At 41.4% G+C, this 27,060-nt stretch overlaps 2 protein-coding genes across 2 annotated transcripts; one reads left to right on the plus strand and one right to left on the minus strand.

Annotated features, from left to right (window-relative positions):
• The first annotated feature begins 1,417 nt into the window (after window positions 1-1,417).
• Window positions 1,418-16,740, plus strand: slc23a3 (solute carrier family 23 member 3). The gene is made up of 12 exons (XM_060928845.1): window positions 1,418-1,549; window positions 8,207-8,343; window positions 8,439-8,509; window positions 8,646-8,719; window positions 10,805-10,986; window positions 11,263-11,362; window positions 13,307-13,505; window positions 13,766-14,016; window positions 14,185-14,290; window positions 14,379-14,546; window positions 14,645-14,740; window positions 16,502-16,740. The coding sequence occupies exons 1-12, from the start codon at window positions 1,418-1,420 to the stop codon at window positions 16,738-16,740; spliced, it is 1,755 nt and encodes a 584-aa protein (XP_060784828.1).
• A 746-nt stretch (window positions 16,741-17,486) lies between these two features.
• Window positions 17,487-24,712, minus strand: ihha (Indian hedgehog signaling molecule a). Its single transcript, XM_060928847.1, has 3 exons — window positions 23,599-24,712; window positions 21,335-21,596; window positions 17,487-19,170 (listed from the first exon to the last, which is right to left on the minus strand). Exons 1-3 carry the CDS (start codon window positions 23,896-23,898, stop codon window positions 18,491-18,493), a joined length of 1,242 nt encoding a protein of 413 aa, XP_060784830.1. The 5' UTR covers window positions 23,899-24,712; the 3' UTR covers window positions 17,487-18,490.
• Window positions 24,713-27,060: the final 2,348 nt, after the last annotated feature.

Raw genomic sequence — 27,060 nt, forward strand, 5'->3', positions numbered from 1 at the left:
AATTGCTAATTGTTTGCAGCAAAAAATAAAAATTAAAGCTAGACAGCCTTTCAATTTCATAAAATCAGTGAAATTTAGTTCCCTCTGAAATTTGGTCATTGTGATGCATGTTTACAGTAGTGCTTGAAAGTTTGCGAACCCTTTAGTGTATCATGACACAAACAAAGGAGATTTCTGAGGACCTCAGAAAAAGCGTTGTTGATGCTCATCAGGCTGGAAAAGGTTACAAAACCATCTCTAAAGAGTTTGGACTCCACCAATCCACAGTCAGATTGTGTACAAATGGAGGAAATTCAAGACCATTGTTACCCTCCCCAGGAGTGGTCGACCAACAAAGATCACTTCAAGAGCAAGGTGTGTAATAGTTGGCGAGGTCACAAAGGACCCCAGGGTAACTTCTAAGCAACTGAAGGCCTCTCTCACATTGGCTAATGTTCATGAGTCCACCATCAGGAGAACACTGAACAACAGTGGTGTGCATGGCAGGGTTGCAAGGAGAAAGCCACAGCTCTCCAAAAAGAACATTGCTGCTTGCCTGCAGTTTGCTAAAGATCACGTTGACAAGCCAGAAGGCTATTGGAAAAATGTTTTGTGGATGGATGAGACCAAAATAGAACTTTTTGGTTTAAATAAGAAGCATTATGTTTGGAGAAAGGAAAACACAAAAGAACCTTATCCCATCTGTGAAACATGGTGGTGGTAGTATCATGGTTTGGGCCTGTTTTGCTGCATCTGGGCCAGGAAGGCTTGCCATCATTGATGGAACAATGAATTCTGAATTATACCAACGAATTCTAAAGGAAAATGTCAGGACATCTGTCCATGAACTGAATCTTAAGAGAAGGTGGGTCATGCAGCAAGACAACGACCCTAAGCACACAAGTCGTTCTACCAGAGAATGGTTAAATAAGAATAAAGTTAATGTTTTGGAATGGCCAAGTCAAAGTCTTGACCTTAATCCAATCGAAATGTTGTGGAAGGACCTGAAGCGAGCAGTTCATGTGAGGAAACCCAACAACATCCCAGAGTTGAAGCTTTTTATGACCTAAATTTGAAAAATCTGAAAGGCAGTCTAGTTTTAAAGAAAAATGCACTCACAGGCCTAAAATCTAGTGCGCTTATTCTGCACAGAGTTCAGTGTTCCTGTTCCTCTGAGAGAAGATAATGATTAAGTGGAAACATCCAGGTAGTTATCACAAACAATTCGGCTTTCACAATCCAGTAGTCAAAGGTCATCATATGATTTAAACCACACACACACACACACACAAAAAAAAAGAGCGAGAGAGAGGGAGGCCTTTCTCTGAAGGCATTCACTCTGTCAATAATACAGTCTCCTGAAGGGATTCGGTTCCTACTGAAAGCAAAAGCTGCAGAACTAAGAGGATTTGCTCTCTACTGACCTGGCGCAGCGGAAATGGTGAAGCCAGACAGCTGTAAGTGGATGGCAGCATGTCCTCAGCAGGAGTTTAATAAAGCTGACACACTGAAGAATCTTAAAGTGGATCGCCGTCCTCCGCTCGTGCTAAATATAGCCTTGGCACTGCAGGTATGAGGTGTTTGTTGTAATTCACTTTGCCTCTGACCGAAAGGATTGCCAAAGAATCACTTTGTTCAATTAAGTGTTACGTCAATATATACGCTAGCAACTGTGCACCAGGTTAAATTTAAATCATTGCTACCACTTGGGTTTATTGGTTGTCGTCTTCTTTTTTTATACCTTTTTTTAAATACATTCACATATTTGCATGCAGATGTTGCAATGTTGAATAAAAGTTTCTTTACAAAAATAACATCAAGTCAAATATTAAGTGTGTGAGATTATTTGTATGGTTTTTTTTGTACTGTATGTGATGTGGGTTGTTTGTAATTCTGATCCTGAGTAATGAAATTCATATAATGACCAGTACAAAGGGTGTCTATAAGCATTCATCGGTTAATTATAATTTTCACTAAAAGCACAAGTTTGTATTTTTTTACTTATTTATTTTTTTTCTAAACTGGAATTACTTACAGGAATATCATGGTAAAGGTGTACATTTATGTCCTAAAAGCTTAATTCAACTATATTTGCACGACCTGAGGTTAAATTTTCAGTTTTCCCTTTTTGTTTGTCCAATTTGGCATCTAAATGATATCTGATTTTTTTTTTCCTGCAAATCTGTGCAAAGCATTAAATCTAACATCACATTTTATGTTAATAATCTAACCCTCCTTAAAGGGTTCCAGCATCAAAAAATAAACACAGGCTGGAAATATTACACATTTTACACAAAAGCATTCTGACTCTCCCGTACTGTCACACTGTGTCGCATAAAGCAGTGCTTTAAAATTCTTTTGTATTCCTGTTCACTCATGAGTGCAGCCATTTTGTGGGTGGTGCCAAAGGTCAGTATGGCATAGTATCATTGATGGGTTTCCTGTATCTCGAATGGCTCGCTGCTCCTGACGCCGTGATGTAGCCGGATGTACAAAACATGGTTGCAAAAATAATAAACGTGATAAAGGAAAGCATTTTTTTCCTCTGTTCCATTGCTGACACCTGAGCAACATAAACGACTTGCTAAACAGTGGCTACACAACTTGAGAACAGGTCACGCTTTAGAAACTCTCCTTCAGTAGAAATTCTGTTGTTTGCGAGGACCGTTTTGAACTCGATTGCTCTGAAAGGAATCTACAGGCTGAGCTCTTGGGCTACACAGGTCACGTGAGAGTCAAACCTGATGCTGTGCCAACAAGATTCCAACACCGTCCATGGAAAAAGGATTCAGACCATGCGAGCCAATGCAGACATTCAAAGCTAATATACAGGGTGTTTCAAAAAATTTGAGATGTAAATATCCCAGAAATTACATAGTCTAGGCAAATGAAACTAAACAGGCTTAATGTTGAGCAATATAAGATTTATTCCTCAAAATTCAAATGAGAAATTCAAAGGTATGTGGATTCCATGAACGATTTAGCAAATTTTCAATATTTGCACCGCCTGAGACACGGCACACGTCAAGTCGGTAGTCCAGCTCCTGCCAAACAAACACACTGCAGTATGTCTTTCGTAACAGTCTTTTCTGGTAACAGTGCTTTTTTTTTTTTTTTTAGAGAATTCTCTCATAAATGCACGCTGCACAGTCTTGTTCGAGCGTACTCTAACACACAAAACGCCTTTTCTTTTCCAGCGAATGGCATTTCTATAGCTAAAAAGGTTAAAAACAAAAAATATTAAACATGCTGTTAAAATTTGAGGTCAATTGAATGAGAATTAGCAAAGATTTGTGAAATTATATCAAATTTTTTGAAACACCCTGTGTATATATATATATATATATATATATATATATATATATATATATACACACAGTGTCCCAAAAAAATGTACTCACATTTTGACTCCTCATAACTCCTTGGATCTTTCATTTCTTTTCAGATCAAATTAGCCCTAATACTGTAATTGCAAAAGTACGACTAAGTTTTGAAGAAAGGAAAATTTATCGTAAAGTGCTACTGGAAGCATAAAAACATCATGGAAGTGCAAAGACAATTTAGAAGACATTTTCACAAAGATCCTCCAACACGCCACACCATTGCTTGTATCCGAGACAAGTTTGAATCAGGTGGAACTGTGCATGGTATCCATAAGGAGCGTTCAGGAAGACCACGGTCACCAATCTTGTTTCTAAGTCAATAAACAATGCATTTATTGTAATTTAAAGAGTGGGTACATTTTTTTGAGACACCCTGTATTTAGGCATTGCCTGAAAGCAAAGCCCCCGATGAGTGAATGTAAAATGTGTTGGTAAAGAATCCCACATTTTTAAAAAAAAGCAAATTAAAAATAAGCACTGGATAAAAACCTATCTTGTGTGAATAAAGATACAAATTTCGTTGTCCGGTGGTCAGATGTTTGAGATACGTTGCCTTGCAGTTTTGATGAGGTTCCCTATGGTCACAAAAAACAAATCAGGTTGAAGCATTACCATATTCTCTTAAGTATGGCACGTCGCTCCGCTCTGCTATAAGCACACACTCAGCTTCAAGCTGTCACTATGTCTATATATGTATTCACACATGCAATAAATAAATAGGCTTTATAGCTAGTATGGACACACACACATATAGATAGTTTCTATATACAGTGGATATAGAAAGTGTACACACCCCATTAAAATGGTAGGTTTTTCTGATGTTAAAAAAAGAGACCATGATAAATAATTTCAAAACTTTGTCCACCTTTAATGTGATCTATAACCTGTACAATTCAATTGAAAAACAAACAAATCTGTTGGGAGGGGGGGATAAAAAAAAATGTACGATAAACTGGTTGCATAAGTGTGCACACCCTTAAACTAATACTTTTGTTGAAGCACCTTTTGATTTAATTACAGCATTCGGTCTTTTTGGGTTCACACCTGCCATTAATTAAAATGACTGATTAACCCCAAATAAAGTTCAGACATTTACTCAGTTGCATCCTGCAGCCAAAGCCAGGGTTCACAGAGAGCTTACAAAGCATCAAAGGGATCTCATTGTTGAAAGGTATCAGTCAGGAGAAGGGGACAAAAACATTTCCACGGCATTAGATATACCATGGAGCACAGTGCACAGTCATCAAGAAGTGGAGAAAATATGGGACAACAGTGACATTACCGAGAACTGGACGTCCCTCCAAAATTGATGAAAAGACAAGATCAAAACTGGTCAGGGAGGCTGCCAAGAGGCCGACAGCAACACTGAAGGAGCTGCAGGAATTTCTGGCAAGTACTGGTTGTGTACTACATGTGACAACAATCTCCTGTATTCTCCATATGTCTGGACTATGAGGTAGGGTCAAAGAAAAACATCCAGGTCTGGCTAAATTTTGAAAAAAAAAAAAAAACATCAACTTTCCCAAAAGCATGTGGGAAAATGTGTTCTGGTCTGATGAAACCAAGGTTGAACTTTTTGGCCACAATTCCAAAAGGTATGTTTGGTGCAAAAACAACACTGCGCATCACCAAAAGAACCCCATACCCACGGTGAAGCATGATGGTGGCAGCATTGTGTTTGGGGGTTGTTTTTCTTCAGCTGGAACAGGGGCTTTATTCAAGGTGGAGGGAATTATGAACAGTTCTAAATACCAGTCAGTTTTGGCCCAAAATCTTCAGGTGTCTGTTAGAAAGCTGAAGATGAAGAGGAATTTCATCTTTCAGCATGACAATGACCCCAAAAAAGTTTTGGAATGGCTCAGCCAGAGCCCAGACCTAAATCCAATTGAAAATCTGTGGGGTGACCTGAAGAGGGCTGTGCACAAGAGACGCCCTCGCAATCTGACAGATTTGGAGCACTTTTGCAAGGAAGAGTGGGCAAATATTGCCAAGTCTAGATGTGGCAGGCTGATAGACTCTGACCCAAAAAGACTGAATATAATTAAATCAAAAGGTGCTTCAACGAAGTATTAGTTTAAAGGTGTGCATACTTATGCAACCAGCTTATTATACATTTTTTATTTTTGATGCTTTTCCCTCAAAAAGATTTGTTTGTTTTTTTAATTGAATTGTACAGGTTATAGGTCATATTAAAGGTGGGAAAATTTTTGAAATTATTTATCGTGGTCTCTTTTTTTTTTAAACATCAGAAAAACCAGTCATTTTAACAGGGTGTGTACACTTTTTATATCCACTGTATATAATAGGCTGCTTACTGATTTATACATTCTCCATCTGGTGCTGGCCCTCTCACATCAGGCTACCATGCTTTCATGCTCCATGCTACACACAGGTCATCATCATCTGTATACAGTGGTGCTTGAAAGTTTGTGAACCCTTTAGAATTTTCTATATTTCTGCATAAATATGACCTAAAACATCATCAGATTTTCACACGTCCTAAAAGTAGATAAAGAGAACCCAGTTAAACAAATGAGACAAAAATATTATACTTGGTCATTTATTTATTGAGGAAAATGATCCAATATTACATATCTGTGAGTGGCAAAAGTATGTGAACCTTTGCTTTCAGTATCTGTTGTGACCCCCTTGTGCAGCAATAACTGTAACTAAACATTTCTGGTAACTGTTGATCAGTCCTGCACACCGGCTTGGAGGAATTTTAGCCCATTCCTCCATACAGAACAGCTTCAACTCTGGGATGTTGGTGGGTTTCCTCACATGAACTGCTCACTTCAGGTCCTTCCACAACATTTCGATTGGATTAAGGTTAGGACTTTGACTTGGCCTTTCCAAAACATTAACTTTATTCTTCTTTAACCATTTTTTGGTAGAACAACTTGTGTGCTTAGGGTCGTTGTCTTACTGCATAACCCACCTTCTCTTGAGATTCAATTCATGGACAGATGGACATTTTCCTTTAGAATTCGTTGATATAATTCAAAATTCATTGTTCCATCAATGATGACAAGCTGTCCTGGCCCAGATTCAGCAAAACAGGCCCAAACCATGATACTACCACCACCATGTTTCACAGATGGGATAAGGTTCTTATGCTGGAATGCAGTGTTTTCCTTTCTCCAAACATAACTTTTCTCATTGAAACCAAAAAGTTCTATTTTGGTCTCATCCATCCACAAAACATTTTTCCAATAGCCTTTTGGCTTGTCCATGTGATCTTTAGCTAACTGCAGATGAGCAGCAATGTTCTTTTTGGAGAGCAGTGGCTTTCTCCTTGCAACCCTGCCATGCACACCATTGTTGTTCAGTGTTCTCCTGATGGTGGACTCATGAACATTAACATTAGCCAATGTGAGAGAGGCCTTCAGTTGCTTAGAAGTTACCCTGGGGTCCTTTGTGACCTCACCGATTATTACACGCCTTGCTCTTGGAGTGATCTTTGTTGGTCGACCACTCCTGGGGAGGGTAACAATGGTCATGAATTTTCTCCATTTGTACACAATCTGTCTGACTGTGGATTGGTGGAGTCCAAACTCTTTAGAGATGGTTTTATAACCTTTTCCAAACTGATGAGCATCAACAACGCTTTTTCTGAGGTCCTCAGAAATCTCCTTTGTTCGTGCCATGATACACTTCCACAAATATGTGTTGTGAAGATCACACTTTGATAGATCCCTGTTCTTTAAATAAAACAGGGTGCCCACTCACACCTGATTGTCATCTCATTGATTGAAAACACCTGACTCTAATTTCACCTTCAAATTAGCTGCTAATCCTAGAAGTTCACATACTTTTGCCACTCACAGATATGTAATATTGGATCATTTTCCTCAATAAATAAATGACCAAGTATAATATTTTTGTCTCATTTGTTTAACTGGGTTCTCTTTATCTACTTTTAAGACTTGTGTGAAAATCTGATGATGTTTTAAGTCATATTTATGCAGAAATATAGAAAATTCTAAAAGGTTCCCAAACTTTCAAGCACCACTGTATAGTCCATATATACAGAATATAGCTCACGCGGCCAACAGGCGATTAGTTTGTTATCATGTGTTGTCCGCTGTCCACATTTCACGCAAATCGCTTCTTCTCTCTCAATTCTTCACTGATTTTTATTATTTTTGGCAGGAAGGTAGGTCTGCATATACGTAGCTTCTACCCAAATTTGCATAATTGCAATTAATAATGAAGATCTGAAGTAATTAATCAATCCCTAATGAGCAGTTTCCACACAAATCGCTTTTTCTCCCTCAATTCTTCACCGATTTTGATTCCTTCTGGCATGAAGGTAAGGGTACCTAGGGTGCATATAACTTCTACCCAGATTTGCTTCATTACAATTATTAATAAAGTTATGGACTAATTAAGCCTTAATGAGCAGTTCAACAAAAATCGCTTCTTCTCGGTCGCCGTTTTGGATTCTTTCTGGCAAATAGGTCGGTGTTCCTATAGGGTGTATGTCGTTTCTACATATAGCTTGTATATAGTGTATATAGCTTGCAACATTTATTGCGCAAGGTGGCCCAATTTAGATTCTTCTTTCTGGATTAGACTGGGCCGGAGTGAGCTATGCCGTCATTGACGGTCTCGTTGTTATTATTAGGGCTTATACTATCAATATCAAACATGTTTAAATGCTGTACCAAAGGACTAGAGTTCCTCTGTTCTCTGTCCATCCTAATTTAACTCCTGTACTTTATAAAATACAAAGTATTGTTAATCAAGAAAGGTTTTAGCAAGTTTACACAAATTCTTGTCTGTTAGCCTGAGACCAACAGCCCCCCCTTCTCTCTCTCTCTCTCTCTCTCTCTGGTGTGCAGCATGTTATGGTCCATGCCTCTCTGTGTGCATTGGTGGTTGGAGCATTAGTGCCTCAGGCTGAGAAGGAAAAAACAGCTGCCTCTGTGTTCTTTTACTCTGGTGTTTCTACACTCCTCCAGACTTGTTTTGGATCACGGTAAATATTTTCTTTCTACTTTTTCTGTCATTTTCCCACTCCTTCTACATGGACAGTGTGTTACATTGGATCTATACTCTCTATCTTGTTCTCAGTTTGCCATTGATCCAGGCTCCATCGTTGGACTTCCTGGTTCCAGCTCTTGTCTTGCTTTGTGCACGGCCAAGTCAGTCCCCAATGCCATACCTTTTTGTAAAGCAATCAAATCAGGATTTATGGTGCATTTCGGCTTCTCGGCAATCTGAATCATAATTGTAAACCTTTCTTTATGGCCTGATGTAAATTGCTTTCTGTTTGTGCAGGGAGCCATGCAGCCTGCAGGGGGCAGTGTGATCAATCAGAGCAGTTTGAGGTCCCGCCACACCAACTGAGAGAGGTGCTGCACTGCTGTCCGTGGTCCTGAACCCTCAGACCACCCCTCTTCCTATTACCTCACAGCATCAGCACCACACTGACTGGGTGCTATAATCTTCAACCTACTTTACCACACAACCTGTCGAACCTATTTAGTTGACAGAAGAGCTGTAAATATACAGTATATTGCTGTATATGCACTGTAAAATTGTCATTTTATTCACTTGAAAAATATATTTGGATATTTTTGCTTGCCACATTAACAACAGTGGTCTGTAAGATCCTCTACAATTAATTGCACAATTAATGAATTACAATTGTACTCTGCAATTATATCTACAATATAAATATACCAGAGACATACACTTTAGGGGCAGCACGGTGGTGTAGTGGTTAGCGCTGTCGCCTCACAGCAAGAAGGTCCGGGTTCGAGCCCCGTGGCCGGCGAGGGCCTTTCTGTGTGGAGTTTGCATGTTCTCCCCGTGTCCGTGTGGGTTTCCTCCGGGTGCTCCGGTTTCCCCCACAGTCCAAAGGTTAGGTTAACTGGTGACTCTAAATTGACCGTAGGTGTGAGTGTGAATGGTTGTCTGTGTCTAGGTGTCAGCCCTGTGATGACCTGGCGACTTGTCCAGGGTGTACCCCGCCTTTCGCCCGTAGTCAGCTGGGATAGGCTCCAGCTTGCCTGCGACCCTGTAGAACAGGATAAAGCGGCTACAGATAATGAGATGACATACACTTTAGTTTACATTCCCCAGGAACAATGCTCTCAGACTTTCCATGTTTAACATGAATCAAACTCATGTCAGTATGGTATTAAAAATGGTGCGTTGTTTTTATTAAGGTGCATAATTGCTAGAGATAGCACCAAAACAGAATCAATATTGGGCTGATACTAGCATAAATGAATGAATAATCAGGTATCAGAGAAATAAAGGAATTTGATTCAGCCCTGTGGGCAGCAAAGTGGTGTAGTGGTTAGCACTGTCGCATCACAGCAAGAAGATCCTGGGTTCGAGCTCAGTGGCTGACGGGGGCCTTTCTTTGTGGAGTTTGCATGTTCTCCCCGTGTCCGCGTGGGTTTCCTCCGGGTGCTCCGGTTTCCCCCACAGTCCAAAGACATGCAGGTTAGGCTAACTGGTGATTCTAAATTGACCGTAGGTGTGAATGTGAGTGTGAATGGTTGTCTGTGTCTATGTGTCAGCCCTGTGATGACCTGGCGACTTGTCCAGGGTGTACCCCGCCTTTCGCCCGTAGTCAGCTGGGATAGGCTCCAGCTTGCCTGCGACCCTGTAGAACAGGATAAAGCAGCTAGAGATAATGAGATGAGATGAGATGTTTACATAATAAAGTGATGATTGTTTTTATTCATTCAAAAAAATTATATTTATGCTTTATACTTTATTGTATTTGCAGTGTAAGGGCTTTTTGTGTCAAGACACTGGATTTTTAAAATTTTACTTTTTTTTGTTAAAGCTTTGTGGTTTTTACAAAAAAAAAATCAGATGAGTATTAATGAAGGTTTCTAAATCAGTATGAGAAAAGAAAATCTGATATCATGCTATGTCTAATAATTCCCCTTCAGAGTAAAACTAATGGCGGCACGGTGGTGTAGTGGTTAGCGCTGTCGCCTCACAGCAAGAAGGTTCTGGGTTTGAACCCAGCGGCCGGTGAGGGCCTTTCTGTGTGGAGTTTGCATGTTCTCCCCATGTCTGCGTGGTTTTCCTCCGGGTGCTCCGGTTTCCCCCAAAGGCATGCAGTTAGGTTGATGTGGGGTGGCCTTGGGCTGAAGTGCCCTTGAGCAAGGTACCTAACCCCTGACTGCTCCCTGGGTGCTGTAGTATGGCTGCCCACTGCTCTGGGTGTGTGTGCATGTGTTCACTGCTTCAGATGGGTTAAATGCAGAGGATGAATTTCACTGTGCTTGAAGTGTGCATGTGACAAATAAAGGTTTCTTCTTCAAAAACTATATTTCTACATGCACCTCCTTTATATACGTAGTTTAGCCCTTTTTCTACGAGACTGAAGTGTTTGTACCCGAGTTTAGTGGCTTTTTTTTTTCCTGACAGCATTTACTGATCCATCCTTCTGTTAATGCGTGTTTGTTTAGTTGCAGGGCGTGTCTGTAGTAGCAGGTCTGGTGCAGTTGGCAGTGGGTTTGTGTGGTGTGGGTGGAGCCATGCTGACCCGATGTGGCCCACTCGTCCTCACTCCTGTGTGTTGCATGCTGGGATTCTCCATCTACAGAGAGGCAGCTCTGCTCTGCTCAGACCACTGGGGCTTTGCTCTGCTGTGAGCATCACTTTAGCTTGTGCTTCACGATATCATATCATGGTGGTACTGCATGTGATGATTAGTACACAAGGTTTTGCAATTCCTGTTTATGAAATGATAAATTATAATCATACTAAATAGTTATTCTGTTTTATTGGACATGCATACTTATGAATGGATAATAAAAATATTTTAAGATATGGTTTTATTGAATTCACATAGTTAAATTAAAAGAGTTAGGCTAGATCTCTGCATAGGTCAAATACAAGCAAACACATGTACTTGTGTTTTCAGGACTGTAGTTTTGCTGGTGTGTCTGTCTCAGCACCTGCGTTGCTGGACTCTGTCTGCCCACATAAAGCTCTCGCTGTGCTCCGCTGTCAGTATGCTCTCAGTGAGTACAGATTTACATCCAGCAAGTTTCCATGATACTAAATACGCAACCGAGAACAAATTCTGGGTCCAGTACCAAGAACTGTTTTATTCAGTTGTTACATTAAAGATAATATAATATATGATTATATAATTTAGTTGATGCAGAAATCATGAAATATCTTAATATATTGTCTATACATCACATGCTTTAATAAATTATCACATAGTTCATTCGCTACCATCTGTATATTTCATTTAAATATTAACACACATGCTCCTCACATGTTAACTTCATTACTCGATGCACTTTACTCATCTCATCTCATTATCTCTAGCCGCTTTATCCTGTTCCACAGGGTCGCAGGCAAGCTGGAGCCTATCCCAGCTGACTACGGGGTAAAAGGCGGGGTACACCCTGGACAAGTCACCAGGTCATCACAGGGCTGACACATAGACACAGACAACCATTCACACTCACGGTTAATTTAGAGTCACCAGTTAACCTAACCTGCATGTCTTTGGACTGTGGGGGAAACCGGAGCACCCGGAGGAAACCCACACGGACAACATGCAAACTCCACACAGAAAGGCCCTCGCCAGCCACGGGGCTCGAACCCGGACCTTCTTGCTGTGAGGCAACAGCGCTAACCACTACACCACCGTGCCGCCTCGATGCACTTTACTTATTAAGTTATTGTAAAAACATTATTTAGCACCATGTAATCTTTAGGTAGGTTTAGAGCATTTTCTAATCTAAAAAATTAAAAGGTCAAAACAAAAACTTTACAGTAAAAAACTTTACAAAAATCAGTAATGAATTAACTACAGTACATCTCTGTGAGAATCACTAGGAATAAAGAAACCGATTGAACCAAGCATTTGCACTTGGATGTTTTTTTTTTAAATATAATTCAATTTTTTTAAATCTAAAAACAACTATTGCACTGCATAATGTTCTCTGGAATAATATTTTAGAGTTTAATAAATGAAGTGTATTGACGACTTTTATTCTATCCACAATCACTGGATATGAGCAATCATGCGCTCTGATTGGCTGCTCTACTACTAGGCTATCAGCTCGTATACCACGAGTAGAGAAAAACAAAATGGCGGTGCGTACTGCTGAGCCAACCAAGGATAGAAACTCTACTTGAAAACAAAACCACAAAAAATACTAAAAAAAAGCAACAAAATATGGAATGAAAGTATTTGATGGTAAGGATGTGTTTTATTGTATTTTTCAAGAAGCATTATTATTATTGCGAGGGCGGCACGGTGGTGTAGTGGTTAGCGCTGTTGCCTCACAGCAAGAAGGTCCGGGTTCGAGCCCCGTGGCCGGCGAGGGCCTTTCTGTGCGGAGTTTGCATGTTCTCCCCGTGTCCGCGTGGGTTTCCTCCGGGTGCTCCGGTTTCCCCCACAGTCCAAAGACATGCAGGTTAGGTTAACTGGTGACTCTAAATTGACCGTAGGTGTGAATGGTTGTCTGTGTCTAGGTGTCAGCCCTGTGATGACCTGGCGACTTGTCCAGGGTGTACCCCGCCTTTTGCCCGTAGTCAGCTGGGATAAGCTCCAGCTTGCCTGCGACCCTGTAGAACAGGATAAAGCGGCTAGAGATAATGAGATGAGATACTTTGACATGCTTTTATCATTTTTTTAATCACTAATGAAGTTTAAAACAATTCTTGTTGTGGACTCTGACTACTGTAGCCTACTGTTAATAAATAATAAACATGAATAATATGCTTTAGATAAATAACATTCTATTTATGAGTGATCTTCATATACAATGACTTTACCGTAATGAAAGAGGGTCCAATGAAATGTTAATCTGATCATTATTGATTCATTTCCTCCAATACTGAAGCTTACTTGCTCTATAGTAGATGTTCTAAGCTCCAGAATACTGCCAGAGATGAACTCGGTTAAGACTAGGGTTACATTAGCATCCCGTGTGTGTGTGTAGGTGCTGCTGTCTGTGCTGCTGGTGTGGATTGTGTGTGCTGCCCTGCACCACTGGGGATGCATCACTTCGCACTCTGTCTCTGAACTGCTTTTCAAGGATGGTTTAAACGCAACCCCTTTTCAGGATTGGATGGCTGCAAATTCATCGAACCTGCTTTCTCCAGATCCTTCAGCAACGTGGCTTAGCCTGCCCTTACCAAGTATTCTCACATGGAACATCATGATCCATAAAGGAGACACTGATATTGTGAAAGAAGGGTCTTATTTACGTATTCAGACATGGCCTGAGGTGATTTGTTTCTTGTAGTGTTGGTCTGGTTTGTATGAAAATATAGACTTTCCTGATCGTATTAGTATCAACTTTTATTTTGCAACACTAAATTCGAATAGCTAAATAGCACAAGCTAATACTTTCCCAAATATGATTGATTAGGCAGTTTTGTCTCCTTTCTACGTGCAGGTCTTGGGCTCCCCCTGCTGTCTGGTGATAGTATTGCAGCTGGAACTGCAGCAGGGTTGTCCTCTTGTATCAGCTCTCAGGTGGTGTATGTGTTAACAGCCCGGCTCCTGAAAGCTCCTACACCTCCAGCACAGGCGTGTAACAGGGGGGTGAGTGTTGAGGGGCTGGGCAGCGTACTCGCCGGGCTGATGGGGGCGCCAGTGGGGCTCTGCAGCAGTGTGCCGAATGCATGTATGACCAGCCTGAGCCAGGTACAATGGAAAACCTTACAGTGGTTCCTCAGTGATGTTTCGTTTCAATCGCATGAAACCTTCTGAATGTACAAGAGTCTTTACTTAAGGGTTTAGGGATTGAGATCTTCAGGTATATTTTACACTAATGCTTTCATTTCTCTCTCTCTCTCTCTCTCTCTCTCTCAGTGTGGGTCTCGAGCCACAGTGCAGCTCGCCGCTGTGATGCTGCTGGTTCTTGGTCTGTTCCTACAACTAACTCAGCTGCTCACTTCAGTCCCTCTGGCGATCCATGGTGATCATCCTTTCGTCCTCACACACTCTAAACCCTATGAAGATCACACCTTAGGTATAAATTTCTATCTTTATCTCACCATTTCAAGGTGCTGTCCTCAGTGTGACCTACACAGTGGCTGCAGCGACAGGAATAACGTACCTCCAGTACACAGATGTGGACTCGGGGCGCAACATTTTCAACACCGGCTTCACAGTGTTCATGTCTCTAGTGCTTCCTCACTGGTTCAGAATGCAGTCTGGATTTATCGACACTGGTAGGATGAAGACATTCAGACATTCTCATCTCACTGGAAAACAGGGTCATGTGATCATTTTGGATGGCGTGCACTGAGTTTGATCTTTCTGCATTTAGGTGTACACGGTCTTGATATATTTTTGCAGTCTTGTCTGATGCTGCCTGTGTTTTTAATCAGCATTTTGTCTTTTCTACTGGACCACACAGTTTCAGGTACTGAACACATGCACTCCTGTAAAATACAGTGTATTTTATAAAATTGATGGACTTTTCCCTTTGAAACATATAGGTGGAATGTCTGACTCTGTCTCTCTCTCTCTCTCTCTCTCTCTCTCTCTCTCACACACACACACACACACACACACACACACACACACAGTGAAGGTATATACTGTATATACCCCTTTCTCTCACTTACGGACTACTCTTTATTTTCGTTTCTCCTTTCTTTTTCCCTTTTTTCCCTGCTATTCTGATATGCTCTTTCTCATCTTTATTCTCTCTCTCTCTCTCTCTCTCTCTCTCTCTCTCTCTCTCTCATTCCTTTTTGCCCCTTCTTTTTCTCTCCCTGCCACAATTTTCAAATTCTTTCTCTTTTCTTCATTTCTTTCTTTCTTTGTGTTTTCTCTGTTTCTTTTCTTCATCCTCTTAATGTTAATATCTCCCGTCTTTCTTTCTTTTTGTTTGTTTGCTTGTTTAATTTTTCTTCCTTCCTTTCTTTCTTTCTTTCTTTCTTTCTTTCTTTCTTTCTTTCTTTCTTTCTTCCTTTTTCTTTATTTTCCTTCCTTCCTTCCTTCCTTCCTTCCTTCCTTCCTTCCTTCCTTCCTTTCTCTTTCTTGCTTCCTTCCTTATTTCCTTTTTCTTTCTTTTCCTTCCTTCCTTCCTTCCTTCCTTCCTTCCTTCCTTCCTTCCTTCCTTCCTTCCTTCCTTAAACTCTTTACTTTTACAGTCTCTCCATGTTTTAAATTTTACTTAAGTTTTATTCTATTTTATTCTGCTGTTTTTTTTTGTTTTTTTAATTGAACTTTTATCTCATTTTATTATTTTATTTCTACTCCATTTATTTTATGTAATTTTATTTTCTATTGTTTACTGTTTTGCTTTTACTTCTGTAAAGCACATTGAACTGCCACTGTGTATGAAATGTGTTATATAAATAAACTTGCCTTGCCTTCCTTCCTTCCTTTCTCTTTCTTGCTTCCTTCCTTATTTCCTTTCTTTCTTTCTTTCTTTCTTTCTTTCTTTCTTTCTTTCTTTCTTTCTTTCCTCCCTCCCTCCCCAAAAGATGTAAATATTCTCTTTTAAAATTATTCTATTATTATTATTATTATTATTATTATTATCTCCTCATCCGGCCGACAGGCGATGAGTTTATGCCATCATGTGTAGTCTGTCCGGCGTTGTCCACATTTCACAAAAATCGCTTCTTCTCTCTCAATTCTTCACTGATTTTTATTCTTTTTGGCAGGAAGGTGGGTCTGCCTGGGGTGCATATCTGTAGCTTCTACCCAAATTTGCATAATTGCAATTAATAATGAAGATATGGAGTAATTAAGCCCTCATAAGCAGTTTCCATACAAATCATTTCTTCTCCCCCAATTCTTCACTGATTTTGATTCTTTCTAGCATGAAGGTAGGGGTACCCAGTGTGCATATAACTTCTACCCAGATTTTCTTAATTACAATTATTAATGAAGTTATGGACTAAGTCTTAATGAACAGTTCAACAAAAATCGCTTCTTCTCGTTCGCCGTTTTGGATTCTTTCTGGCAAATAGGTAGATATTCCTCAGGTGGATGTAGCTTCTATAGTGTATATAGCTTGCAACATTTATTGTGCAAGGTAGCCCACTTTAGATCGTTCGTTCTGGACGAGACGGGGCCGGAGTGAGCTACACCGTCATTGATGGTCTTGTTGTTATTATTATTATAGAAGAAGAACCTGGTCTTTAACACATGTCATTTTGTGATCCAGGAACCCTGTCTGAGAGGGGGCTTGAACGGGATCAGAGCTCTAAGAAGATACAATCGTTAGCCAATAAGCCCCAAGAAAACAGCCAAAGCCTAGTGACCGTGTACGAGGTTCCACAACCTGTGAGGAAAGTGCTGGATTGGCCCGGTCTCCGTACCTTTCCTTTCTGTGCCTGTAGGAGCCTGGAGGTGGAGAAAATCACAGTGACGTCTGCAGAGATGTCAAACTTATTACCTCAGTAGACTGATCGACAGCATGTACTGTACGTGTTGCTGATAAAGCTGAACTGCAGCAAATACTGGATGTTTTTATGTTGCACTTTGTCATAACATTGGTCTTTCATGGAATGTTCTGTTACCAGGACTCTTGGTTTAAAATGAGAAGCATGATGCCAAATCTGGCTGTATATTTAAGTTATTCTACGAAATCGAGTCGTACGTGAGCTGATAGCCGACGAGATGCATAACGCCGAGTCGGCTATAATCCATGTACGATGAGATTGAGTGGAATAATTATTTTATTATATTCACATTCACTGGATTTTGAGAAACAGAACATTTTTATTTTCATTTTTTTGCAAATTCGATAAATAAAAACTTTATACAAAATGTCTGACAAAATCATTCCCACTTAGAATGTAAACAAACCAGCGAAATGACAGGAACAATTTGTGAAAAATGCGATAATAATTTTTTTTGGGGGGGACGTTCTTACTATCAAATACTTTTTATTACATATTTTGTTGCTTTTTGGGTTTTTTTTCTGGTATATTTTGTTTTCGGCTAGTTTTTATTTCATCCTCGGTTGGTTCAGCAACACGCTCCGCCATTTTGTTTTTCTCTACTCACAGTATATGAGCTGATATCCTAGTAGTAGAGTGACCAATCAGAGCGCACGATTGCTCATATCCAGTGAATGTGGATAGAATAAATGATCATATTCCATGGAAGTTGTAACAGGAAAGAAAAAAAAACAGGAGAGGCACCCACATATTTCCATATAGTTTAATTTTGAAAAATAGATCTTTAAATATTTTTATGAACATATAATTTTGACATCTTTTTGGTAAAAAGTTAATAATGCCACAAAAAAAAAGGTAAATAAAGCACGCCAGATTGTGAGTATCACTCCATAAAGCATACGTAGGGAATTAACATACTGAGCATTTACAAAGGATGCTGACCAGGCTGCTGTCTGACACATCTGTACTGAGTGAAGTTAATAAATAGTAAGTAGCACAGTATAGCTTAATTAGTATAACTAAGGTCGCAATGTTGTGTATTTTACCCCTTGTGTATGCTATATGTAGAAATACAGTGTACAATGTGACTATTAAATACGTGATAAAGTTACAAAGAACATTTCCAGCAGGAAAAACATGAAACATTACAGCGATGAAAAGTCGAAAAGTTTGGACTTGTAAGAGAGGAATAGGACGTAACAAATAACTGAGACAATGGTACGACAGAATCAGGAGTGACAATTCCTGATAAATAGCAGATCTGGTTGATTTTTCTTAGTTGCCTTTTAATAATAACTGCATTTGATTGTGTGTCCCAAGCCCATGTTATCTCCATATAACGCTTTATTATACTGAAACAGCTACAGTATCAGACAGACTAAGACTGCATTCCTATGTCTGAGCTACTGCTTACCTGAGCTAATTTATCTACAGCTTACCTCTGTTGCATTACCTCATGGTTATTAATATCATGTATGCACATATGTGTAGAAGTGTGCGTGTTTGTGTGTTTGTGAGTATGCTCCAGTGTAGGCAATAAAAGAAACCCATTTCGAATATTTTTACATGTGGGTTTTTTTAATCGTTTCGGGGATGTCCTTCAAGTGAGAACGCGCCCAGGGAATTACTGCACTTTGCAAGTCTTTAAAGAGAAAAGCTTTTTCGTGGGACAAAATTATTTCATTTGTCCAGTTCTCTCATTCTGTCTGATTTTCTCTCTTGCATTTCATTTCATTTCATTTCTCTCCCTCTCATCTGTCAGAAGCGATCACACTCCAGGGGTGAAAGTGTTTCGGGTCAACTATGTGTGTTCCTATCCAGTGCAGTAGTGAGGAGTACCAGTGCACCCCTTCAGCCTGGTGGCCCATCGGCCCTCCCCAAAGATGAAGTGCCCTTAGTGGGCCCAAAGCAATGTGAGCAAGCCAGTGTTCATCCATGGCGGCATAGCAGGAGGACACAATGTCATTAACCACGACTGTGCCGTGCATGGTGAGAGGCGCGAACACTCCAGTGTCCTCCCGTAGATGAACCCTAATCACCCGAGACAGCCTTCCTTCTTGTCCTGGGCCCTGAGCCGAAACCACACACTGACCCAGCTGCACTTGACTGGCAAACACAGTCCTGAGCTGTCCCCTGGGCGCCGGGCCCGAGCAGTTCCCCTCAGCCACAAACACAAGGTGGGCAGCGGTGAGGCTTAACGTAGCACCGGATTCTGTCTCTATTGTATAAAACAGTGTGCGGCTGGAGGACTGGCGGTCTAAGAAAGCGATGACCTCGCTGAAGATGAGCTGCCCGCTGCCGTCACCATGCAACGATGCCAAGACTCGTTCACCGAGCTGCAGATCCTGCATGGCCTTCCTGCTCCCATTCTCAAGACTGACCAGAGCTCCTCCCGGAAAACAGCCACCTGTCTTAGCAGCCACAGAGTGTTCTTATAAAAAGAGACAGACACACACATTATTTAGAAATTTGTCTGACACGACTAACAATAATCAGCAACACTTGGCTATAAAAACACTTCTAAACTTAAACAGGAATCCGTTACACTAAGCAGTGATTGATTTGAATGTGAATGCTGTGATACTTCACTCCACCGTTCGCTGTCTCTCTGCTCCTCTCTAACTAACTCGATCCAAGCGCGTCAATAAAATGGAAAGTCGGCTACAGTGGCAAAACAACTTTGCGTGCAGGCAAACATTTTAAACACCATTCTTAAAGCTAATGAGTTTTCTCTTTTCGCTCAACTTGAGTCGACGCATAAAAATACAATATAAGCTAATAAATAACCACAGGCCTTTAACGCAGGCTCGGCTTCCCTCCTGCAAAAGTGACTGGGTCAGCCTTTGCAAGATGCTATAGAGCCGGCAACGAGAGTCAAGTCTCCGTAGAGCCGAACACAAATATTTGGGAAAGGTGAGGACCAAGGCCAGGTGATAAGACATAGCTGAGATAAGAGATCTTAGAAAAGGAACAACGGAATAACCATCTGGAAAACAAAGGAGCAGGTTAATCATCTCAGAAGCACTTTAGTAACTTGCTCTACCTTTAACGCTCTGTCTCACCTAGTCTCTCGCTCTCTCAGGCTGCTCTCTGCCCTTTCCACACCTACATTATAGGACCCAAAGGTACACATTATGAAACTCTGTTTCTACAACTACAAAGGGAGGGGTTTAGAGGTCAGTGTGCTTTGACTGAATGGGTCACAGGATCACATAAGAATATCACCGCATCTCTTCTCCACTAAAATAAAAAATATTGCAGCGCTACGTAAAAAGGAAAAAAGAAAAAAAAAAGACGAACAAAGCTAGCAAAATCATGCGCTTTGATGATTAGCTTGCAAATTCAGAACACCAGTCCAATATCATATTCAATTTTGACCTAATCCAATACCATTTAGTCACATGCAGCGGTCCTGCTCGTTGCGTGGCAGCACACACCTATAAAGGACTTTGATAAGGCTGGTGCAGACAACAGGGCTTGCCTGTGTTTGCACTCCATATCAGAGTGATAACAAAAGTGCTTCATAAACGTCCACACACACACAGAAGTCCCGTTCCCCAACAGGGGCCCAAACCAGACATTTTTCAAACTTAAGTGTTGCGTTAACACACGAGTCATCAGACATAGGGTCAGGTTTTTTGTGTGTGTGTCTAAAAAGAGCGCAAAAAGAGGTCAAAATCTATTCATGCAACATTGTTTCTGACTGAAATGGACAAATTACCTGTTCCAGTGTCACAAAATATACAAATAATAAAAAGTATAGAACAAGAATAGACAAGTCAGTGGGCGAAGAAGGACACAGAGTGATCTGCTCCTGACAAAGTAAGGAATTAGCTCTGATTCAGTCAAACATTACTCACAGTGTACAAGAGATGATTTTGATAACGCAGACAATGGAAGAGTTATAACTAGCAAAATTCCAGTCTTTCCTTCCTGGTTGGTAATTTATTCCCGAATGACATGAGTATAGGGAGGTGTTTATGGCCTAATGATGTGGTCTGTTACCTGGTCATCACCTCCAACCCAAGTCTCCCACTTACCTCACCTACTAATGAGAACAGACCACAATCCACAGCTGGACACACCTGAGCACTACTGCCAAACTGGCCACACCCAGGAGTCTATCACGCCAAGCATCGACGTTTCTGTCGACTCTTGTTGTTGAATCTGGTGTGTGTCTAGTCCAAAATGTCTAATATTAGCGTGACTAACTAACCGTGGCTGTAAACGTATCGGCTGAAAGGTACACTTTTCAATTAACAGGCAAACAATTAAATCCAGTACTTTCCAGCTGTTTGTGTATTGCACAGTAATAATTAACAAACAGTATATAATGGTCATTTAGTCTAAGGATAACGTTACTGAGCAGCATTTAACTATTATAACATTATTATAATGCCGCATGGATGTGATGTTCATGGATGTACATTATCTCTGACCCAAGAAATCTGCTTGCTATAACATTAAAGGTGACGACTGTCCCACTTCTAAAATATTCCTGATTATTCATCATAAATCAGTACTGCAGCCTAAAATGTGACATTGGTATGACCTTGACAATCTGATAGCCTTAAAGTGTGAAGTCTTGTTCCTACCTGACTTCACGCTGCAGTGGACGTGTCCTGTGGACTCGTAATAAACCCAGTCGAAGCCAGCCTCCACCGCCAGCCTTGCCAACATGCCGTATTTATTACGATCACGGTCAGAGGTGGTGATATCTACTGCTCTGCCTTCATAGTGCAGCGATTCTTCAAGATGATTGCCGTCTTCATCCCAGCCCTCAGTGACTCTCAGCTTCACACCTGGCCACATGTTCATGACGGAGATGGCCAACGAGTTCAGCTTGTCCTTACAACGCTGCAAGATCAGACATTTGCATCAAGATTATACACGTAAGATGGAAAATGCAGTTCTTTGGAAACTAGAGCAATGCAGGTCTGCTTCATCATTGAGACTAAGACTAAGCATTGGCCTAATTCTGTCCCGAAAAGGTGTACGGATAGTGCGTTGGTGAATTCTACAAGCAAAAAAACAGCCAGTGGTTAAAGTAAGACACATCCGTTCGTGGATACACATTTGGTATTAATAATTAATATAAGATCAATAATATTAATGGCAAATTATGCTGGGAGTGAGGATTGGAAAGAGGTCGTAAGTAGGACTGTAACACGAAGAAGATTTAACTCATAGTAATAGAGGAAAATATGTTGACACGCAATCAACGAGTGATCAGCAAAGCACAAAGTTCACCACCAGAGATGGTCAAAGTTTATGATCATAGCAGCACATACAATGTGACGTGTCTCCTACACATGAAAAGTGCTTAAGCAGCATTTATACTGCAGAGTCAAGGAAATTTTACATAGAAACATATTACAAAAAGATTATACAAACATCTGCACCCCTTTATCCATGATCTCGAAATGTCTAACCTATAGAAACGTGACATATATCATAGATGAAATTCCCTGGGTTAATATTTTGTGTCAAATGCCAAGCAGTTACACATTTTTACTTCCACAAACATGTTAGCAAACTATAGTGGCAGGATGGTTTCATCAAGCTATAACAGCAGGTTTGTTTGGGGTTTTTTTTCCCCCACCCAAAGGCATGATATACAGCATAGCACCTTTATTCATTCATCGTTTTAAAAAGAAGCCTGGAAAAATACTAACAACATATTTTTTTTCCCTTTTGACATATGGTATTTTCACATTTTCAAGTTTTTATATTCCTTGTATATTAGTCATATTTTGACTTTCATTATAGAAACAAGCCCACGCTGCCAACACACAGAACACAAACACGACAGCCTGCTATTTTCAGCAATATTTGTTCTGAAAGCAAAAAACCACAACGGCTTTGGCGATATATATATATTTTGTATTATTATTATTGTTGACGTAACTGTCAGATGGTTTATGGGCCCTAAATAAGGCATATAAGATGCTGTCAAGTGTTATTAAATGATTGTGCTGGCAGTTAATAGAGCTTTCTGTCATAGTAAAGCACCTGTTACCTCCTTGCAAGTACACTGTTATGCGGAATAAAATTCAAATGATGAATTTTGATTATTTTTGAAACAATCAACATGGATGCATTTCAGAATTTAGGGCGAGATAATGGTGAATGTCTGAATGCTGCTTTTTTTTAATCAACTATCAGTTATTTGATAACTATTTTCCATGTCTGAGATCAAACTTTGACCATTATATATATATATATATATATATATATATATATATATAGAGAGAGAGAGAGAGAGAGAGAGAGAGAGAGAGAGAGAGAGAATTGCTTGTAAGACCTGTAAAAGAATTGATTAAAATTCATAAGGGGTAGCAATTAAGGAGGAGAGGGGTTAAAAAAGGAAATAGGATTTGGCAAATAAGCAATTTGAGTCATGTTAAATGAAACTAATCTTGAATTCACTCATCTGTTTCAGCTGGACTGGACTTCAACACTTTAGAGTTTGACACTGCAGATGTTTACATGTGCAGTGTAGAAGTATGAAGTCCAAAGAAGTGCTGCAGTAGGACTGTTTAGTGAAATATAAAACAGAGCCATGCCACCAGGGTTGCACTGAAAATGACAGGAGCCTCAGGTGCTGATGAACATTGTGACTGGGTGTAGAAGAAGCCTTCAGAAAGATCAATCCCTCTTTAACGTGGTCCAGATGAAAGCAGAAGCAGCGGCGATCGATAGCAGTGTGTGTGTGTGTGTGTGTGTCTGAGAGAGAGAGAGAGAGAGAGAGAGAGAGAGAGACCCGGACCGGTGCGCGGCTGCTGCTCCAAACGCGCCGTGTAACCGGATCCCCGGCGCCGAGCGCATCTCCTAATGGCCCCGTAATCGAATCTCTTACCTGGGTCATGAGCCGATCCGCACCCGTGTTCTCCTCATCCTTGAAGATGATGTCGGGGTTGTAGTTGGGCGTGAGCTCCTTGAAGCGCTCCGAGTTCCTCGTGATCTTGCCCTCGAGTCTGCCGCTGGCGCCCAGCGTCTTCTCGGCCACGTTCGGGCTGAACTGCTTGTAGTTGAGTGGCGTGAGTTTTTTAGGAGGCCGCCGCTTGCCGTATCCCCGGCCCGGGCCGCACGCTTCACTCACCGGGGCGCAGATCAGCGCGCAGGCGACCAGGAGCCCCAGCACCGCAGGAACACGCATTACCCCCAAAGAAAGCCCCCAAACACGGAGTGCTCCGGGGGCCAACGGGTCAAGGGTGAAACTCAAACTGTCAAGCCCTTTTCCTCCGCACTCTCCTTCTATCAGCTCCTTATTAAATCAATGAATCGAAGGATCTTTAATTCCTTATTGCTTTTATCCTCGTCATGGTCTGTGCGTAAAAAAGGACGCGCGGTCTACGGAGAGGTTGGCATGCGGCGCAAGAAGCGCAAAGCGTCAAAACAAAAGCAAGGTCCGGTGGTGCCGAGAGGACAGTGCCTCTCCATACGCCAAATGAAAACGAGAACGAGTCCATTTATTTCGGAAGCCGGGTAAGTCCGTGGATTTCGGCTAACTTGGCGCAGAAAGCGGTGCGCAGTGACACACTGGCAGGGTGCACAGGGCAGACTGAGAGCCGGCTGCTGTGAGGAGGAATCCTCATGTTCTGCGCTCGTCTTTGCCTTTCTGGCGCACTTCGTCCACTCGCCTCTGGAGCTGGAGTGATCAGTAAAGAAGACCGCGCCCTGGCGCTCCTGCACTCCTGCCCCTATGCTGCCCGCCTGCGCCACTCCTCCTCCCCCGCGATACACACCGGCTCTGCCACGGACCGCCGACTCGGCCACTCTGACACACACACACGCACGCAAGCACGCCGCTGATGCAGCAGGACTGTTGTTGTTTTCCCACTTTGTGTACTACACCACAGTTTTCCAACCTCTGCATTGATCACTAAAGTGCACTTGGTCTCCGGCGCGGATCGGCGCGCAGTGTTGTGGCCCTGAGTCACCTCAAACCTCAGACTAACAGCAGCCTTCGTTTCCTCCTCCTCCTACACTGACCCGGTGAGCGTGCGCACACGTGAGTAGATATACAAACCACACACACACACACACACACACCGACTGCACTGATTTGTTATACTCATTTGATTAGTAGTGTATCTAGGTTCCGGGTCATGAGTTGGCAAAGTGTTAGTACCATCCAAGTATGGATAGGACACTTGGTTCTTGAGTGTAAATGAATGACCAAATAATGACATTATTGTATTAGCTAAAGTGTCCATTCTAATGATTTCAGTAAGCATGAAGGAGGAGTGATGTATTAAGTCTGCATGAAGTCTACATACTAGGATTAACAAGATCAACTGTGAGCTACAGCCACCGCTCTTGCTTATATCAGAATGCGAGCGATCGAAGGAATTGGACACTTATTATGAATGTTGACTTCAAGAAATAATTAACCATGAAACAAATAAGTAAAGAGCAGTGTTCTCGCCAGGGCGAGAACTGTCGACTCACAACAAGAAGGTCCTGGGTTTGAGCCCAGCAGCCGACAGGGGCCTTTCTGTGTGGAGTTTGCATGTTCTCCTCGTGTCCGCGTGGGTTTCCTCCAGGTGCTCCGGTTTCCCCCACAGTCCAAAGGCATGCAGGTTAGGCTAATTGACCGTAGGTGTGAATGGTTGTCTGTGTCTATGTGTCGGCCCTGTGATGACCTGGCGACTTGTCCAGGGTGTACCCCGCCTCTTGCCCATAGTCAGCTGGGATAGGCTCCAGCTTGCCTGCGACCCTGTAGGACAGGATAAGTGGCTACAGATAATGGATGGATGGATGGATGGATGGATGGACAGTGTTCTCGCCAGGGGTTTCAAATAGCATCCTGGTAAACTGTCATTTTGAAATAGCATTTTGCTTCTTGAAATAGCATCAAAATCCACGCTATAGGTTTCATAAATACATTCAGTCAGTAAACAGGAAGTTGATGTGTGACAGACCTGAAAACGGTATACACGGTATAGAACCCCAAGCTGAAGCTCAGTACCAAATATCAAGCAGTTGTGATTTGTAGTTGCTGAGAAAAATGTGATCAAAATTTTGTAAATCCATGCTATATGTTTCGTAAATACATTCAGTCGGTAAACAGAAAGTCGATGTGGGACAGACCTGAAAACGGTATACACGGTATAGAACCCCAAGCTGAAGCTCGATACCAAATATCAAGCAGTTACATATGAATTGTAGTTGCTGAGAAAAATGTGATGAAAATTTTGTAAATCCATGTTGTATGTTTCGTAAATACATTCAGTCGGTAAACAGGAAGTCGATGTGCGACAGACCTGAAAACGGTATACACAGTATAGAACCCCAAGCTGAAGCTCGGTACCAAATATCAAGCAGTTGTGATTTGTAGTTGCTGAGAAAAATGTGATCAAAATTTTGTAAATCCATGCTATATGTTTCGTAAATACATTCAGTCGGTAAACAGGAAGTCGATGTGTGATAGACCTGAAAACGGTATACATGGTATAGAACCCCAAGCTGAAGCTCGGTACCAAATATCAAGCAGTTACATATGAATTGTAGTTGCTGAGAAAAATGTGATGAAAATTTTGTAAATCCATGCTGTATGTTTCGTAAATACATTCAGTCGATAAACAGGAAGTCAATGTGCGACAGACCTGAAAATGGTATACACGGTATAGAACCCCAAGCTGAAGTTTGGTACCAAGTACCAAGTGGCTAGGGTTTATGGTTGCTGAGAAAAAGGGTGTTTCGGACAGACGACGGACGGACAGACAGAGGTAAGTAAACCAGTATACCCTCCCTCCTTTGGAGCAGGGGTGTAATAAATCTCTCAGAGATGAGAAGAGTGTGAGGTCGGAGTTGGGGGGTAATAAATCTCGTTTTCATGGTGACGTCTGCCACCTCGTGTGCTTATTCCTCTATAAAGTATGAATCTTCCCTTGTGTCCAAAGTGTTTAAATTGGAACAGATTTAGCTACTAAGGAAGAAAGTAAAATCAGCCTTTTCCTCACAGGATAATTTGTAAGTCATAAAAGAAGCAGTGCTCATACTCCATATCATGGTTCTAATTTGCCAGGTCAACAACCTCTGTAGCACCAGCTCAGAGAAGCAAAGTGCACGAAGCAGTTATCCACAATCAGCAAAGTGATTGCATATACAGTATTGTTCTGTCTTTGAGAATACAGCCTAATTTAATCTTCAGTCACAGGGCTGCAGTCTTTACCAGGCTGTACTCAGGTGATGGACAGTGGCACGACTCTCCTGAGGGCTCCACTGTTCTAATTGCAGATGGAGCAGGTAAGGGGGAGAGGGCAGGGTATAATTAGGAACAAGCTTTCACAGGCGCGGCTCTTATTTTACCGCA

The sequence above is a fragment of the Neoarius graeffei genome, chromosome 9, assembly GCF_027579695.1.
Source record: "Neoarius graeffei isolate fNeoGra1 chromosome 9, fNeoGra1.pri, whole genome shotgun sequence".
Taxonomy (NCBI): Eukaryota; Metazoa; Chordata; class Actinopteri; order Siluriformes; family Ariidae; genus Neoarius; species Neoarius graeffei.